General features: G+C 45.5%; 2 protein-coding genes across 4 annotated transcripts in view; both read right to left on the bottom strand.

Annotated features, from left to right (window-relative positions):
• Positions 1 to 885, bottom strand: part of LOC150043919 (zinc finger protein 793-like) — a 34,741-nt gene extending 33,856 nt beyond the window's left edge. Inside the window, exons 1-2 of the mRNA XM_090322641.1 lie at positions 787 to 885; positions 269 to 334 (exon numbers count right to left, since the gene is read on the bottom strand). The gene's annotated coding sequence lies outside the window, so the exon portion shown is untranslated. The remainder of the gene's footprint in view (positions 1 to 268; positions 335 to 786) is intronic.
• An 8,592-nt stretch (positions 886 to 9,477) lies between these two features.
• On the bottom strand, positions 9,478 to 17,159 carry Znf875 (zinc finger protein 875). Of its 3 annotated transcripts, none has more exons than XM_090322602.1 (4): positions 16,616 to 17,159; positions 14,502 to 14,628; positions 13,306 to 13,401; positions 9,478 to 11,292 (listed from the first exon to the last, which is right to left on the bottom strand). In XM_090322602.1, exons 1-4 carry the CDS (start codon positions 16,646 to 16,648, stop codon positions 9,593 to 9,595), a joined length of 1,956 nt encoding a protein of 651 aa, XP_090178728.1. In that variant the 5' UTR covers positions 16,649 to 17,159; the 3' UTR covers positions 9,478 to 9,592. The 3 variants fall into 3 exon arrangements, with proteins under 3 accessions (XP_090178728.1, XP_090178729.1, XP_090178730.1); XM_090322603.1 differs by having other exon boundaries at positions 9,478 to 11,289; XM_090322604.1 differs by having other exon boundaries at positions 11,052 to 11,237.
• Positions 17,160 to 17,483: the final 324 nt, after the last annotated feature.

The raw sequence follows: 17,483 nt of genomic DNA, 5'->3' as shown, positions 1-17,483 counted from the left end.
AGAAAAAAGCCAGAAGTGATACTGAGGCTCAAGTGGTGGAGCTCTAGCCTTGAGAAAATCCCAGGACAGTGCTCAGGCCCTGAGCTCAAGCCCAGGACTGGCAAAAAAAAAAAAAAAGGCCAGAAGTGAAGCTGTGATTCAAGTGGCAGACGAGCACAAAAGCTGAGGAACAGTGGCCAGGCCCTAAGTTCAAGCTCCAGAACCACCACACACACACACAGAGAAACCCAGATTGTAAAATACAATCACATTTACAAATGCTACTTACATATAAAGTACCTCTGTAAAGGTTCTGTAAGACGTGTGATCCAGCCAAAAGAGCAGCACCATATCCCTGGTTGGGATAATAAAAAGGGGGGGGGTGTTAATTCAGGTCCTGGTGCCAGCGCGGGGGGAGGGGGTCTTCACTACTTTGTCACAATTTAACTGCCCAGGGTGGCCGTCCAGGCCTAAGGACAGACACCGTGGCAAGCTGAATATCCTGGGTCCTTTGGGTCCCTACAATCACGGGAGTTGGGGGATGCCCCTGTTCACACCATTCCACACCCCCCCCCACACACACACACCGCCGGTGATACGGGGTCACGTGGCACGCGGGCTTCCCGCCGGGCCGCACACGTGACGCACAGACTCGGACCTCAAGCGACCCTCTGGCCGCACGCGTGCAGGCCTCACAGCAACCCTGAACAGGCCAAACTAGGTATGAACGCACACTCCGAGAACCTCATCGCTCTCAGACACCCCAACAACTGCTCCATGCAGGCTGATCTGGAGCATAGGTCCCACCTGCCGACTCTCAGGTGTCTGCGTAAGCCCCTCGTTTCTTCTTCCTCGGTGCCTTGGAAGCTGAGGTACTGGAACCAACAGCACTGAAACAACCCCGGTGGCAGCTGGGAAATGTAGTCTATGACTGGCGTAAAGGACTCTGGGTCTTGTAGTTCGGCGGGAGTAGCCAATGGGGCCAATGACAAAGTAAATCCGCTCCTCTATCTGAGGATGGGGTGAAGGAGGCTGCTCTGGCAGGGACGGGACTGGGGGAGGGGAGTCAGATAGGACATGAATTAATGCCTACCTGGGGATTTGGGGAAGAAAAGGAAAAATTGATTGATGGGGAGTGCTTCTTTGAAATGACGGAAACAGTTTGGAAATAGGTAGTTGTTGCCCAGCACTGTGAATGTGTTAAAAGCCACAGAATTGTTTGGTTTAAAATGGTAAATTTCGGAGGGTGGGGAGGAGGGTAATGGGGACCAAGACATGTGAAAGGGTATCAATGTATGTGAATTAATGCACCTTCTATCTGGCAAATATCATGTAACACTTTTATTAATTACAATAAAAATATTTTTAAAAAAATGGTAAATTTCCCAGGCCATGGTGTGTTGGAGACTGCCTCTGGGTCTCTTAACTTGTTGCCTAGGACTTTTAATATGATGGGCTTAGTAATAGCTTTAAGTTGCTTTGATCTGTGTTAAGAAACATCTGGACTGCTATCTTGACAGTTGATTTGTAGACCATTCTGATTTACGTTAAAGAAATGTTTGAAGTGTTATCTCGACAGGTCGTCTTGCTCCATCTCCTGTCTTCCCAAACTCCCTTTCCTTCTTATAATTAGATTCTCACAAACCCCTTTTCCTGCCTATAATGAATCTTGCAAATTAAAAATTCCGCTGCGCTAGCCCCTGCTTTAGAGCCCTACATAAACCCCCTCTGACTTTCAATAAACAGACCTTGATGAGAACACTGTCTTGGTCTCATTTCTTTGTGTTTGTCTGTCCCACTCATTTAGGTACGGTTCCCTCTCGGGTCTCAGTTGACTGAACCCGGCAGGCCGGGGCAATGGTGGCTCATGCCTGTAATCCTAGCTACTCAGGCGGCTGAGACCTGAGGATCACAGTTCAAAGCCAGCCCGAGGACTAAAAAAACGTGAAACTCTTATCTCGAATTAATCACTAGGAAACGGGAAGGGGGGCTGTGGCTCAAGGGGTAGGGCGGTAACCTTGAGCTGAAGAGCTCAGGGACAGTACTCAGGCCCAGAGTTCAAGCCCCATGACCCACAGAAAATAAATAAATAAAAAGTCTGTGAGACTCTATCTCCTATTAGCCAGCAAAAAAATTTTAGTGGAGTTATGGTACAAGTAGTAGAATGCCAGCTTTTTGCAAAAAAAAAAAAAAAAGCGGGGGTGGGGGGTGGGTGGGAGCACCCAGGCCCTAAGTTCAAGTGTCAGCATGTATCGCTCTCTGTCTCTCTCTGTCTCTCTCTTTCTCACACACACACACACATTCATATGAGCTCTAATGTGAAGATCTTTTTTTCCCTATTTTTTCAGGTCTTGGTGCTTGAACTCAGGGAGTGGGCACTGTCCTTGAGCTTTCTCAAGTCTAGAGAACTAGTACCACTTCAGCCAAGCAAGGCTTAAGCCAAGCACCACTTACAGCTTTTTCTGTGTATGTGGTACCTAGGATTGGAACCTAGGGCTTTGTGCATGTTAGGCAAGCACTCTACCACACTCCTGACCACCTGAGATTTTTTTGCTCAAGGGTAGTTCTCTACCACTTGATCCACATGACATCTAGCTTTTTCTGAGTAGTTTAGTAGTGTTAAGTCCTCCTTTACAATGTGACCATGTTATATTCTGCCATATAAATTAAGAGCTCTAACCTTGAGAATCCCAAGGATAGCTCTCAGGCCCTGAGAACAAGCCCAGGGACTGGCGAAGAAGAAGGAGAAAGAGGAGGAGGAGGAGGAGGGGGAAGAGGAGAGGAAGATCACATCCTTACTTTAGGATGAAGAGACATCATTAAACCAATGGATCAATAATTTGCTTAGATACCAATGTCTCTTTACAGTCTAATTAAAAATTGCCACAAATGATTTTAATCCCTAACCTGTGAAGGAATTTTACTAGGTGAATTTAAACATAGTTGTCCTGTGAAACAGAATAACATACTCTTTCTAAGGTGCCAGTACTTGGGTCTGAATTTAGGGCCTGGATGTTAGCCTTTATTTTTTTCTGCACAAGGCTGGTACTCTACTGTGAGGCCTAAATTAATTTTGAAGTTTGATGAACTTTAGTAAAAAGTTATTTCTAAGCAGTCTCCGTTTTGTAAAATTCTGAGAAATCTCCTAACTGCCTCTTCTCAGAACTGTAAGATGCTCCATCAGCTGTTTACTCAGACAGCTAGCGAGGACATTCAAAGATCATCTCTAGGACTACAGCTGTGTCCCACAGCTAGCAAGGACACCTAAGACTAAACTTCTGTGGGAAACCATAACATAAAAAATTGTGAAATGTCTCTATGTAAGAGTTAACTAAAACATGAGGCTGTGAGAATGAAAACTAAAATTTGTTTATTCTGTACTATAAAAGCTGTGCTAATTCTGTACTCAGGGCCTCCAAGCGTCACTGGTTTCTAAGGCGTGGAGGACCAAGCTTGAGCTTGGTAATAAAGTGCTCTTTGTTGTTTGCATTGGTCGTGGACGCTGGTGGTCTTTTAGGGGGAATGTGAACTTTGGGCACAATACTACCACTTGAACCATACCTCTATTTCTATCCCTTTGGTAGTTATTTTGAGATAAGAGTATGATGAACTTTCTGGCCTGGGCTGGCTTCAAACCACAATCCTCAAATCTCAATTTCCTGCGTGGTTATCATTATAGTACCTGGCTTAATGTTTTTTGTGGGTTATGGGGCTTGAATTCTGGAACTGGGTGCTGAGCTCAGTCAAGATCTTCAGTTCCAGACTATCTGACCTACCCCTGGGCCCGAGCATTGTCCCTGAGCTCTTTAGCTCTAGGCTACCATCCTACCCCTTGAGCCACAACCCCACTTCCCATTTTCTAATGATTAATTGAAGAGTTATGTTCTTTAGTGCCTGGGCTGGCTTTGAACCATGATCTTCAGACTTCAGCCTCCTGAATAGCTAGGATTACAGGGGTGAGCCATTGCACCCAGCTGCTTAAATTAAATTTAACCTAATAACAATTTGCTCAGCATTCTGTATGCTGTGAACTTAGCTTCTGTATACTTGTTATATCATAAATACAGAAAGATTAAAGATTTCTTACATAAGTAGTAAATATAGGGTATGTGAGTAAGTATTCTAATTTTAAGAAGCAAAAGTCTAAATCAAATTAAATGAAAACAAGGAAATTGTTCTGTCACATAAAAGAATAGGATGGTATCACTATTGTGCCTGACTGCATTCGGATCCAAGAAACAACATTAGCTGATGTCTGTCTCTCATCTGAATCTTCCTGTTTTATTTCTCCTTGGAAAAGCTTTATCCACATGGTGTACACCAAAAGATACTTACTGCTGAATATTTAACCCCATCACTCCTCATAGCTTTAATTTCTCAAATAAAAGTGACTAAATTCTCTCTTAATACCCCTAAGGAGCTATCTTTGTTTTGAGGTCTATATGGCAATCTCTTATTAACCATTAGTTTGGGAGACAATAACTACTTTGTGCCTTATGGTTTATAATGAGCTGTATAACAAATCGACACGTTATCAGCTGTCCACTATTTGGGCCATGTCAAATAACCATCATGAACTGAAGACTCTTCTGCATGTACTGCTTTCATGAAATTGCTAACTAAATAATTCACAGATATCCATCAAGACTGAACAGTGACTGCTTTCTTTCCTATAGTTATTAGAGTGAGAGGGTTTCTCTATTATGAATTCTACAAAGATGTTTAAGGGCTGAGGCACAGCTACACTTGTTACATTTATAGGATTTCTCTCCAGCATAGATTCTCTGGTACAGCCTAAGTGATAGGATCTGGTAGAAGACTTTCCCAGCATTCATAGGGTTTCTCTGGCATATGAATTCTCCGATGTTGGCTAAGGTATGAGCTACAACTGCAGACCTTCCCACATTTGTTACATTCATAGGGTTTCTCTCCTGTGTGACTTCTCTTATGGTGAACCAAAACTAAGGACTCACTGAAGGCTTTCCCACATTTACTACAGAATGAATTCTATGATGTCAATTAAGTTGGGAATCTGTCCTAAAACCTTCTCATATTTGTTTCACTTTATAAGGCTTTTCTTCTTTATGGATCCTCTCATATTAAGATGTGAAAGCCTTCCCACATTCATTATATTTGAAAGGTCATTCTCCTGTGTGAATTGATGAACAGTAAGTGCTGTGCATCTCATGAAAGCTATTCCATACTGATTACATTCAGAGGGTGTCTCTCTGGTGTGAATCTGATGCTGACTAAGGTGTGTAACTCTGTCTGAAGGCTTTGTTACACTCACATCCATATGGTTTCTCTCCTGTGTAAATCCTTTGATGTTTAACAAGGTATGTTATCAGCTGAAGGCCTTCCTACATACACTGTGTGCAAAGGGTTTCTCTCCCCTGTGGATTCTCTAATATTGGGCAAGGTGTGTGCTTTGCCTGAAGACTTTGTTACATTCCTTACATTCCTTTTGATTTCTCTCCAATATAAGTCTTCTGATGGGCACTGAGAAAGAGGTCATGGCTAAAGGCTTTTCTACAATCATTGCGAGCATTTGTTTGTTTGTTTTGCCACCAAGAATCCTCTGAGGTTGAGCTAACATGTGATAGGGCTGGGAGTTTGGCCAAGGGTTAGAGTGCTTACCTAGTATGCATGAAGCCCCAGGTTCAATTCCTCAGTACCACATACATAGAAAAAGACCATGAAACTCTTATCTCCAATTAACCAATAGAAAATGGGAAGTGGGGTTGTGGCTCAAGGGGTAGGATGGTAGCCTTGAGCTGAAGAGCTCAGGGACATTGCCCAGACCCAGTTCAAACCCATGACCACCCCCCCACACACAAAATGACACGCTAGATCTATACTGCTGATATGAGAAGCATAATGAGAGAACTACTTACCCTTTATCATTCCCATATCCTCCTCCCAGTGTGTGCACATATGTGCGTGCACTTGAGCGGAAGCATGTGCCAAATCAGTGCACTACAGTGGGCTTAAAACCCTGTCTTAGTTGGTCTTTTCCTCAATGCTGGTTCTTTAGAGCCACAACTCCACTTCTTGGCTTTTGTTGGTTAATTGGAAATAAGAGTTGCATGGACATTCCTGCCTGGATAGCACTGAACAGAGATCCCCTGATGTCACTCTCCAAATAGCTATGACTATCAATACCTAGTTCCATATCTTCCTCTATACAGGCCACACTTATTCCAAGTTCTGAAAACAGATCTGGAAGTTTTAACATATTAAGTACACAGAGGCTGATATCAACAAAAACATGTTGGTTCTGTGCTCATGAAGGCACAAAGACAGCTTGTGATTTGGCTCTGGCTTTCCTACCCCTGGGCCTGGGCGTTGTCCCTGAGCTCTACAGCTCTAGGCTACCACCCTACCCTTGAGGCAAGTCCCATTTCCTATTTTCTAGAGGTTAATTGGAGATTAGAATCTCATGTCCCTTTGAACCATAATCCTCAGATCTCAGCTTTTTTGAGTAGCTAGGATTATAGTGTGAGCCACTATTGTGGGGCTTACCTTGGGCCACAGCTTTACCTCTGGGTTTTGAGTGGTTGATTGGAGATAGGAATCTCACTGGGACTTTTCTGCCCAGGCTAGCTTTGAATTGGGATCCTCTGATCTTAAGTCTCCTGAATACCTAGGATTGTAGGCATGAGCCATAGGCTCATAGACAGAGTATGGAAAGAGGCTTTCCGCTCTCTATCCATCTGACCTTATTTCCTTCCTTTCTCCCTTTTCCATACTCCAGACACAGTTCTCTTTGCTGTACCTCAAACACTATCTAGTCCTCCTGGTATTCCTGTTTTTGCTTATCCTTCTGCCTGGGACAACCCTCTTTTCCAAGCAAGGTAGAATTAACCACTTTTTGTTGGTTAATTGGTCTGTGAGATAAGCATCTTACAGACCTTCCTGCCAAGGCTGACACTTGGAACCTGGACCTTGGCCTCCTGAGTAGCTAGGTTTACAGACATGAACCATCAGTGCTTATTAACTGCACACCTGGGCAAATAATTTTACTATTTCTGTGCTTAGAGTGCAAGATGCTCCAGATACAAATTTTTACTCAAGCACATATTCATTTAAATAGCAAAAGTCATACCCATAATACCTCATAATGCCGTACTAGCACCCAGAGTTGGTAACCTACAATACTCTAATGTATAGCACTCTGACATACAAGGTAATACTTCTCATAATTGCACATGCAAATTTATACCTAAAAAGAAACAGATGATCATGGTCACATAATCACATCTGTTGTTACACTCACTCCACTTCCGTTGTGTCAGGTGAGACACACACATGTGACGGATACACACCCCTCAGTCATACAGTTAGACTCACTGAGACAGTCACACACAAACACACAAATTTAATTTTACACTCAGAAACTGCAGGACACAGTCACACAGAAGCACTCGCACAGCTACGAGCTATACAACGTTGGCACAGTTAATCTGTCACACAGTTATACACTAACAGTGACACAGACTATACACACTGAAGGTGTTCCCATATTCACCCCACCCCCTACCCTTCCTGACCAGGGCGAGAACCTTCTGATCACGCCTGGCCGGGCGTTATCTCACCTAACCAAGCCGCAGGCTATGGAAACGGTTACAATTCGCCGCTGTGACTTCATTACCCAGAATCCCACGCGCCGATGGAGCATCGCGGGACCCCTCAAGATCTGAGGTGTGGCCTCAGACGTTGGAGTCCGGCGAACTTCTAGTCCCCAGAGGGTATTGCGCAGGTGCGCGCTCCCTCAATACAGAACTACATTTCCCAGCCGGCACTGCGGCACTCCCTTGCGCCTGTAACTTCAGCGCGACTTCGTGAGGCTCTGCGAGGGTGCGCCGTGACCGAAAGCTCGGTGGCGGTGATCTGCGTGTAGGTGATGCTGCACACCTTTTGTGCTTGTGTACCAAAGGGACGACGGGTTCTGCCAGGGACCTGGGATAGTGAATTACACCCCAAGTCGTCGTGTTTTCCTTTTTTTTTTTGTGCCGGTCCTGGACTTGAACTCAGGGCCCGAGCACTGTCCGTGGACTTTCTCAGCTCTAGAGCTCTACCGCTTGAGCCTCAGCACCACTTCCAGCTTCTTCGGGGTATGTAGCACTGAGGAATCGATCCTGGGCACTTGACCACTAGGCCAAACTCCCGGCTCCCCGGCTATCTCTAACACTCTGTTCTAGTCCAAGGTGTCCTGGTTATTTAGTTGCCCGGCCTTTCTCCCCCACCCCCTGTGTATGTGGTACTGAGGACTCGAACACAGGGCTTCATGCATGCTAGGCAAGTACTCTACCACTGAGCCACACTCCCACCCTCATATATCCATTTTTCTGGTTAACTGGAAATGAAATGTTGTTTTATGGACTTTTTTTGCCTGGACAAGTCTAGACCTTGATCTTCAATCTCAGAACAGCTAGGATTACAGGCTTGGGCCACCGGCAATTAGATTTCCTCTTTTTTAATAAAGTTGCATATGGTAATTTGGCAGCTTGTTCCTCGGGTGTTGTTAGGGTGTTCTGTGAGACTCATACCCAATTAAACACTAGATCTCAGCCTCTTGAGTAGCTAGGATTATAGGCATGAACCACCGCACCGGCTTAAGTGTGAACTTTTTTTTTTTTTTGCCAGTCCTGGGCTTGGGCTCAGGGCCTGAGCACTGTCCTTGGACTTTCTCAAGGCTAGAGCTCTACCACTTGAGCCTCAGCACCACTTCCAGCCCACCCCTTTTTTTTTTCTATGTATGTGGTACCAAGGAATTGAACCCAGGTCTTCGTGCATGCTAGGCAAGCACTCTACCACTAGGCCAAACTCCCGGCCCGGAACCCAGCACTTTTAAAGTAATTTGTGAGACGCTACCCTTAACAAGACAATATTCTCAACCAGAAAACTGGTACATTTTACAATAGTTAGAAAGTCTTAAATCCAAGGGTTATTTATAGGGTCAGTGTATGCTAATTCAAAGAACAGAAAACAATTTCATTTTCTACTTCTGTGTTTTCTTCATTGTAACATCATGTATTAGCTAAATACCTCAGTCAATGAATAAATATCTTTGTGTGAACTGATTTGGAACCAGAGGAAGTCTTAGGAAGCAGCGAAGGGCAGAGTATTTAAAAACTAGACAATTCTTCCCAAAACCTGCAGCTAGAATATTTATAGCCTGTCAAACAATAAAACCTTGTGTCCCAGTAAATTCCCCATCCCCCAAACTCTTCAAGGCTGATTGGGCTAAGGAACAAAGATGAAATTGGTCATAGCGCATGCCAGGGTCTCTTGTTCTCAGCTGCCAGGCAAGACAGACATCAAAGACAACTTGTAGTATTGTGTCACTTTTGTCATCGTTTGTGGAAGGAGTATTGTGATCTTAGAAAATGATATGGGACATCTCCATTCCTTAATTTTAACCTGTTTTAAAAGTCTCACACAGCATTTCCAGGATGGAAGAACATGTGTAGGAAAGTCTCCTTCAGGTGACAGCTGTGCAAGTCTTAGCCAGCTGGTGTCAGACACACTATAACCACCACAGCTATTACTCAAACCACTGCTCTGTGTCTTCTGGTATCTGATGGTGACTCCCCAACTATACTATTCTTTGCTATACTCCTTGCACACAGATAGAATCTATATGGTGTGTCCTCTGGTGCCTGAGATTTGACTTCCTACTGAAGGCCCTATTACATTTCCTGCAACCGTAAGGCTTCTCTCCCGAATGTGTCCTCTGGTGCCTCAGGAGGTGTGACTGCCGGCTAAAGCCTTGCCCACACTGCATACACACCTGCACCTTTTTCCCCAAGTGCGCCCTCTCGTGTTTAATGAGAGTGAGTTTATCACAAAAGCCTTGCCCACATTCCTTGCATACCGAGTCACCTGAGTGTGCCCTCTTGTGTCTAAACAGGTTAGGCTTTTGTCGAAACCTCTGACCACACTCTCTGCACATGAAAGGCTTTTCCCCAGAATGTATTCTCTGGTGTGTGAGGAGGGTCAATTTATCATTAAAGCTTCTCTTACATTCCCGGCATACAAATAGCTTCTCCCCTGAGTGTTTCTTCTGGTGTGAGACAAGCGAGGATTTCCGGGTAAAGCTGTGCCCACATTCTGTGCACCCAAAGGGCTTCTCCCCTGCATGTGCCCTCTGGTGTTTAGAGAGGTTGGATTTCAGGCTGAAACTCTGCCCACACTCTAGGCACACATAAGGCTTCACCCCAGAGTGAGTCCTCTGATGTGTGAGGAGGTTGGACTTCCAGCTAAAGCCACGCCCACATTCAGTGCAAATGTATGGTTTCTCTCCTGTATGTGTCCTCAAGTGTCTGACAAGGTGTGACTTTTGGCTAAACCTCTGCTGGCACTCTGTACAGACATAAGGCTTCTCTCCTGAATGTGTCCTTTTGTGTCGGATGAGGTGTGAATGCTGGCGAAATCCACTCCCACATTCCTTGCACACATATGGTTTCTCCCCTGTGTGTGACCGCTGGTGGGTGATGAGGTTGGACTTCAGGCTGAAGCTCTGTCCACATTCTTGACACATATAAGGCTTGACCCCGGAGTGTATCCGCTGATGTGTGAAGAGGTTTGACTTCCAGGTAAAGCCTCGGCCACAATCCTTGCACACGTAAGGTTTCTCCCCAGAGTGCATTCTCTGGTGTGTGATGAGGTTTGACTTCCAGGTAAAGCCTCGCCCACATTCTTGGCACATAAAAGGCTTGTCTCCAAAGTGTGTCTTCAGGGTTTGTATGAGGACTGGTAGTCTGCTAAGGTTCTGGCCCCACTCAGTGTGCATGTAAGGTGTCTCTCTTGAGTGTGTCTTCTGGAGGCTACGTAGATTTGACTCCTTCATAAATCTCAGCCTAAGCTTTTCATATTTGAGCACTCGAAACCGTGACACATTTAAATCATGAAAGACTTTGGCTGCTTCCTCAAGGTCTGCCTTCTGTTCCAGGCTGGACTTTGTTTCCAACATCAGGCCATCTTCCTTGTGCCTTAGTAGATGATCTTCAGCTAGACTAGGAAGGGCTTTTGAACAGCCACCTTTGCTTAGGCTCCCACACAGGAGCCTGGACTCTTGTTCTCTCACTTGAGTTTCTGCTTTGTTTCTCAAGGACTCTTGATCAAAGAACTGTTCCTGCCATTGCTTCAGATCTTCTAGATAATGTTTCCATGGAAAGTGGTGAGATCCTGCGCATAAATCTGAGAAGAGCTGAGGCAGAGGACTTGGCCACAGATGTTTGCTGAGGTCTTGCTGACTGGAGAACATGAGAGGGCAGGAAGGATAATGCTGAGTTTCTGGCTTTGATTCTGCTGAAGAAAGAAGCGTTTTCAGAGCTGTCATGAAGTTGAGGCTGTTTTGCCTTGCCCATGGATCACCATGTTTATAATACAAGCTGTTTTTTACACAGACACTCCTCACAAGACTATACTTTCAGTCCAGTGTGGTCTAATGGTAGAGTGCTTATCTAGCATGCAAAAAGGCCAGGGTTTGATTACTTGGTACTACATATACAGAAGAGGCCAGAAGTGGTAAAGTGGCTCAAGTGCTAGAGTGCTAGCCTTGAGAAAGCTCAAGGACAGTGCCCAGGTCCTGAGTTCGAGCTCCAAACTGGCAAGAAAAAAATAAGGTCAAAGTACCAAAACTGGTAGACCAAAAGTGAATTGTTAGTTTCTCAGCCAAGTGATTTTTAAAAGGAATGCTAAGCCGGGAGTTTGGCCTAGTGGTAGAGTGCTTGCCTAGCATGCACGAAGACTCAGGTTCGATTCCTCGGTACCCCATACATAGAAAAAAGCCAGAAGTGGTGCTGAGGCTCAAGTTGAAGAGCTCTAGCCTTGAGAAGGTCTAAGGACAGTGCTCAGGCTCTGAGTTCAATCCCAGGAGTGGCAAAAAAAAAAAAAAAAAAGAATGCCAAGAGTACTGAGAAAAGATATTATTATTATTATTATTATTATTATTATTATTATTATTGCCAGTCCTGGGGCTTGAATTCAGGGCCTAAGCACTGTCCTTTGGCTTTCTCAAGGCTCTACCACTTAAGCCACAACACTACTTCTGGCTTTTTCTATGTATATGGTAAGAGGGCTTGAACCTGGTCTTCATGTATGCTAGGCAAACATTCTACCACTAGGCCAAACTCTTAACCCTAGAAAAGGCACTATTAAAAACAAAACAAAACAAACAGAAACAGAGCGGCTAGCTTTGAGTAGCGGTTAGCTACTCAGGAGGATGAGATTTGAGGAATGCCCAGGCAGCCTAGGCAGGAAAATCTGTGAGACACTTATCTCCAATTAACCATTAGGAAACCAGAAGTGGCTCAATGGCTCAAATTGGTAAAGTTTTAGCCTTGAGCTTGCAGAGCTCAAGGACAATGCCCAGACCCCGAGTTCAAGCCCCACAACAAGTTCCGAGTCCTTGAAAAAGCCAGAAGTGGTGCTGTGGCTCAAGTGGTAGAGCTCTAGCCTGAGAAAGCCCAAGGACAATGCTCAGGCCCTAAGTTCATGCCCCAAGACTGGCAAAAATAAATCAAAACAAAATAAAGGGGCCGGGAGCTTGGCCTAGTGGTAGAGTGCTTGCCTAGCATGCACCAAGACCCAGGTTCAATTCCTCAGTACCACATACTTAGAAAAAGCCAGAAGTGGGTCCAGGAATTTGGCCTAGTGGTTAAAGTGCTTGCCTAGCATGCACGAAGACACGGGTTCAATTCCTCCGTACCACATACATAGAAAAAAGCCAGAAATGGTGCTGAGGCTCAAGCGGTAGAGCTCTAGCGTTGAGAAAGTCCCAGGACAGTGCTCAGGCCCTGAGCTCAAGCCCAGGACTGGCCAAAAAAAAAAAAAAAAAAAAAGTCAGAAGTGGTGCTAAGGCTCAAGTGGTAGAGCTGTAGTCTTGAGAAAAATCCAAGGACAGTGCTTAGGCCCTGAGCTTAAGCCCAGGACTAGCAAAAACAAAAACAAAAAAGACCAAAAAACAAAACAAAAAAAACAAACAAACAAAGTTGCGTGTCAGTGGCTCATGCCTGTGACCCTGCTAATTGGGAGGCTGAGACCTGCGAACTGCCATTTGAAGTCAGCTCAGGGAGCAAGGTCTTTGAGATGCTTATCCCCATTTAGCCACCAAAAAGCTGGAAAGGAGGTTTCCTAGTGGAAGGAAGAGATAAGCAAATCGGAAAGTCTGCCCTTCAACTGAAGATGGTATTCTCTAAGGAAGGTCATGGCAACATCCTTACCAAAGGTGCAGAAAACCTAATGAGTTTCTCATAGATGAAGCATACTGACCTCCTTGTAGAATTATAGACTGTCCCATCTACTTGTGCTCATACTGACCTGGACCGCCCTCCAGGGAATGTTTTCTCTCTTCTCTCCAGGGCTCTTCCTCTTGCTCCATGTTATTAATGAGTTTTGATTTGACAAGCAGAATTTCTGTCCAAATGTTGGAAAACAAGAAACTTTGTTATAGGCTCATAGGATTTCACTGTAGAACTCAGAGCTAAAATGGCAGGGAAACTCAGATTACAAAAGACCTATGAATATTGAGCTTTCCAAAGGAGGATTGGAGTAGGAAAGATGACTTCAATCAGAAATATTAAGTCAGTGCAGTGGTTCATACTTGTAGTCCTAGCTATTCATATCTGAGGATCAAAGCCAGTAGGGGCAGGAAAGCCCTCAAGACTCTTCAATTAAGTCCCCCAAAAAGGTAGAAGTGGATCTGTGGCTTTAATGGTAGAGCACGAGCTTTAAGCATAAAGTTCTGGGATAAGCTGGGTGCCAGTGGCACATGCATGTAATCCTAGCTACTCAGGAGGCTAAGATCTGAGGATTGTGATTCAAAGCCAGCCTGGGCACAAAAGTCCGTGTCACTCTTTTTTTTTTTTGCCAGTCCTGGGCTTGTGCTCAGGGCCTGAGCACTGTCCTTGGACTTTCTCAAGGCTAGAGCTCTACCACTTGAGCCTCAGCACCACTTCCGGCTTTTTTCTATATGTGGTACCAAGGAATCGAACCCGGGTCTTCATGCATGCTAGGCAAGCACTTTAACCACTAGGCCAAACTCCTGGCCCTCCGTGTCACTCTTATCTCCAATTAACCACCAGAAAACTGGAAGTGGCACTGTGGCTCAAGGGGTAGGGTAGTAGCCTTGAGCTGAAGAGTTCAGGGACAGCACCCAGGCCCAGAGTTCAAGCTGCACAACCAAAAAAAAGTTCAGGGATAGCACCCAGGCTCTGAGTTCAAGTCCCAGGACTGGCACCAAAAGTAAACAATATTAACACTTGGTGGATTAAAATCTTGAGTTGGAAGCAAGATAAAGTATAAACAGAGCTCTGGCCTTGGGAACAATGGCTTGGAAATGAAGGGTTACATATAAAATTTAAGTTACCTGATTTCAACACTACTATTACCAGATTTACTCAGAGGAAAACGGTAAGAGAAAATTGTTGCTATTTGGTTTGTTTTTATGCTTGAATATGACAGGTGGAAACTGCCTCATAAGGCAAATCTGAAGTGTGGAGGGAAGCCATTCTTACCGAGTGAGATGAGATGATTGTAGGTCTCCAGTGTAATCTCCCTGTGCAGGGTCCTCTGAGCAGGGCTCAGCAACCTCCACTCTTCTGGCGTGAAATCCACGACCACATCCCGGAAGGCCACAAAATCCTTTAACACAAAACACAACCCTGATCATCAGGTGTCCTTGTCTATCTTAGCACAGTCAAACTGTGTGTCCCTGAGGAAGGTAGAGAATAGTTCTAGACCACTACATTGGATTGTGGCCTTGGTACCATGGAAGTCAAAGACCATCATCTGCATTCGCCATCGTTTATGTAACAAGAGTTGTCACTATCCTATGCTAACTGCAGAGGAAACCAGAGGAGTGTGTCACACACAAAATTAACAGTAACTAATTATCATGGGGAATTTGAAGAATTTCAGATTAATTTAAGTACTTTTAACTCAGTACTTCTAACTGGAAGCAGGGAGATGGGTACTTCTAAGGGGAGGTGATAAATAACCCAGCAACATTGCCATTTGCCCTGTTCAGGCTTGAAGAAGGGACTGGCATAGGCTCAAATCACAATTTTTGAATTTCCATCCTACTTCTTCCCCCAACTAAAGTAACCTCTGGCTTATTAAGTGCTCAGTGCTCATGTTCTTCTTTTTCAAGTTGAGAATTCCAAGCTCATTTCACAGGGTTGTGATGAGGAATGGCTGTTGATGACCATAAAGAACCTGGATAGGCAAGCACAGGTGGCTCATTCCTGTAATCCTAGCTACTCATGAAGTTTAGATCTGAAGGTCAGTTTGAAGCCAGCTCAGGCAATTAAGCACCCAAGAAGCAGGAGGTAGAGCTTTGGCTCTAGTGGTAGAGTGCTAGCCTTGTCTAGGCTCTGAGTTCAAGACCTAGGACAGGTACAAAAAAGAAAAAAAACACTAAAAAAAGAATTCAAGCTGAGTGCAGTGGCTCACCCCTGTAATCCTAGCTATTCAGGAGGCTAAGATCTGAGGATCAAGGTTCAAAGCCAGTCCAGGCACAAAAGGACCTGAGACTCTTAACCTCTAGAAAATGGGAAGTGGGGGGCCGGGAGTTTGGCCTAGTGGTTAAAGTGCTTGCCTAGCATGCACGAAGACCCGGGTTCGATTCCTTCGGTACCACATACATAGAAAAAAGCCGGAAGTGGTGCTGAGGCTCAAGTGGTAGAGCTCTAGCCTTGAGAATGTCCAAGGACAGTGCTCAGGCCCTGAGCTCAAGCCCAGGACTGGCAAAAAACAAAAACAAAAACAAAAAAAAGAAAATGGGAAGTGGGGCTTGGTTGAAGGGGTAGGGTGGTAGCCTTGAGCTGAAGAGCTCAGGGACAGCGCTCCCACCTAGAGGTTAGCCTAGTGGTAGAGTGTTTGCCTAGCATGACACAAAGACCCAGGTTCAATTCTTTGGTACCACATACGTAGAAAAAGCTAGAAATGGTGCTTTGCCTCCAGGGATAGGGCTCTAGCCTTGAGAAAGCCCAAGGACAGTGCTCAGGCCCCAAGATTGTAAAAAAAATAAAGGAAAATAAAAGAACTCAAACAGCTGACTGTTGTCCACAGTAAGTGTTCAGGAAGGACATTATGGCACCAATAAACCCCATCCTTGCGCACAGGTCCTCTCCTTTTTTTTTTTTTTTGGGAGATGGGAGAGATAGAATAAGGGAAGTATGTAAATGTAACCCAGCTGTATATCACCTCTAAAATGCCAATGAAATAAACTGGAAAAATTTTTGGCAGCACTGGGGTGTGAATTTAGGACCTCACACTTGTGAGGGAAGCATTTCGTCACGTGAGCCATGCCCTCAGCCCAGCACTCAGTTATTTACTAAGTATTACAGTAAATTTTAGGTGAACCTCTGCTTCTTTTTTTTTTGCCAGTCCTGGGCTTGAGCTCAGGGCCTGAGCACTGTCCTTGGACTTTCTCAAGGCTAGAGCTCTACCACTTGAGCCTCAGCACCATTTCCGGCTTTTGTCTATGTATGTGGTACCGAGGAATCGAACCCGGGTCTTCGTGCATGCTAGGCAAGCATTTTAACCACTAGGCCAAACTCCTGGCCCCCCTCTGCTTCTTTTGATTTGTTAATTTTTTTGTTGGTTGTAGTTACAGAGGCATTCTCACCTCTTTTGTGGCTCTTGGGAGCCCCGTGGCCATTTTCCTCCTCTTCTGGGTGCACTTCTTGGAGAAGGGCAAAGTCTTAGAGGAGAGAGATCCAATGAAGATGTGGAGAAAGCTGCGCGTGGGTGCGTGGAAGCTCCCGCCCCACGAGGGATGAGATGTGCACCACACCTCTACCCTTAAGGGGGGTCGGGGACGTCACAGAAATCACCAGCGCGGCCCACTTTCCGCTCCGAAATGGGTAAAGGAGGTCCAGGACGAGCCGGCATCTTCCAGGCTCAGCTCCACACTCCGGCCCACCGCGTTCCCCAGCCAGTCTCGAAGCCCATCCGCCCGGGGACGGGAACCGTGGCCTCGTGGGGGGGCAGAAAAAAAACGACCGCACAGGTTCACGGGGACAAAGAGAGGGTCGTTCTGCCACGGGGCCGAGGAGCACTCACGGAAAGCGAAGCGGACGTGGAGGATCCTGAGGAGGAAGCTCCGGTAACCAAGAACTGAGATGCGGGGAAGACCTGCATGGCGACACCGAAGTCCCAGTTAGAGCCGCCGGAAGGGTCCGTCTCGCAAACCGGAAGTACTCCTGTGCAGTCCCGTTACGCCCTCCCCCCCAAAAAAAGGTCACTGGAAAAGAAAGCGGAAGTGAACTCGGGATTCTGGGAATTGTAGTTCTGAACCGGCCACGGAGGGTCTTTGTCTTGGTCACAGACCCTGCAACCCCTTGCAGTCAAGTTCAGCAGCCCCTAATCAAGGCTAGAGATGGGAGGAGGGGGTTATCACAAGTTTCTTCTTCCAGAGCCTAGGAAATCTGCTTGCTCCAGCGCCTAAGGATCCTGGAAAAATGTACCATGGACACTTGTGGTCTCTTTGGCAG

Source organism: Megascapheus bottae, chromosome 31, assembly GCF_031878675.1.
Source record: "Megascapheus bottae isolate mThoBot1 chromosome 31, mThoBot2.hap1, whole genome shotgun sequence".
NCBI classification, from domain to species: Eukaryota; Metazoa; Chordata; class Mammalia; order Rodentia; family Geomyidae; genus Megascapheus; species Megascapheus bottae.
This window is presented reverse-complemented; position numbering and strand designations above follow the sequence as displayed.

What these genes read in the sequence shown, in the direction of transcription:
- Znf875 (XM_090322602.1), bottom strand. Translation starts at nt 16,648, where the DNA reads ATGGCCACGGGGCTCCCAAGAGCCACAAAAGAG. An exon ending in CAATCATCTCATCTCACTCG is followed by an intron (nt 13,402 to 14,501) that starts GTAAGAATGGCT and finishes ACATTTGGACAG; the next exon opens with AAATTCTGCTTGTCAAATCA. An exon ending in TTCCCTGGAGGGCGGTCCAG is followed by an intron (nt 11,293 to 13,305) that starts GTCAGTATGAGC and finishes TTCTTTCTTCAG; the next exon opens with CAGAATCAAAGCCAGAAACT.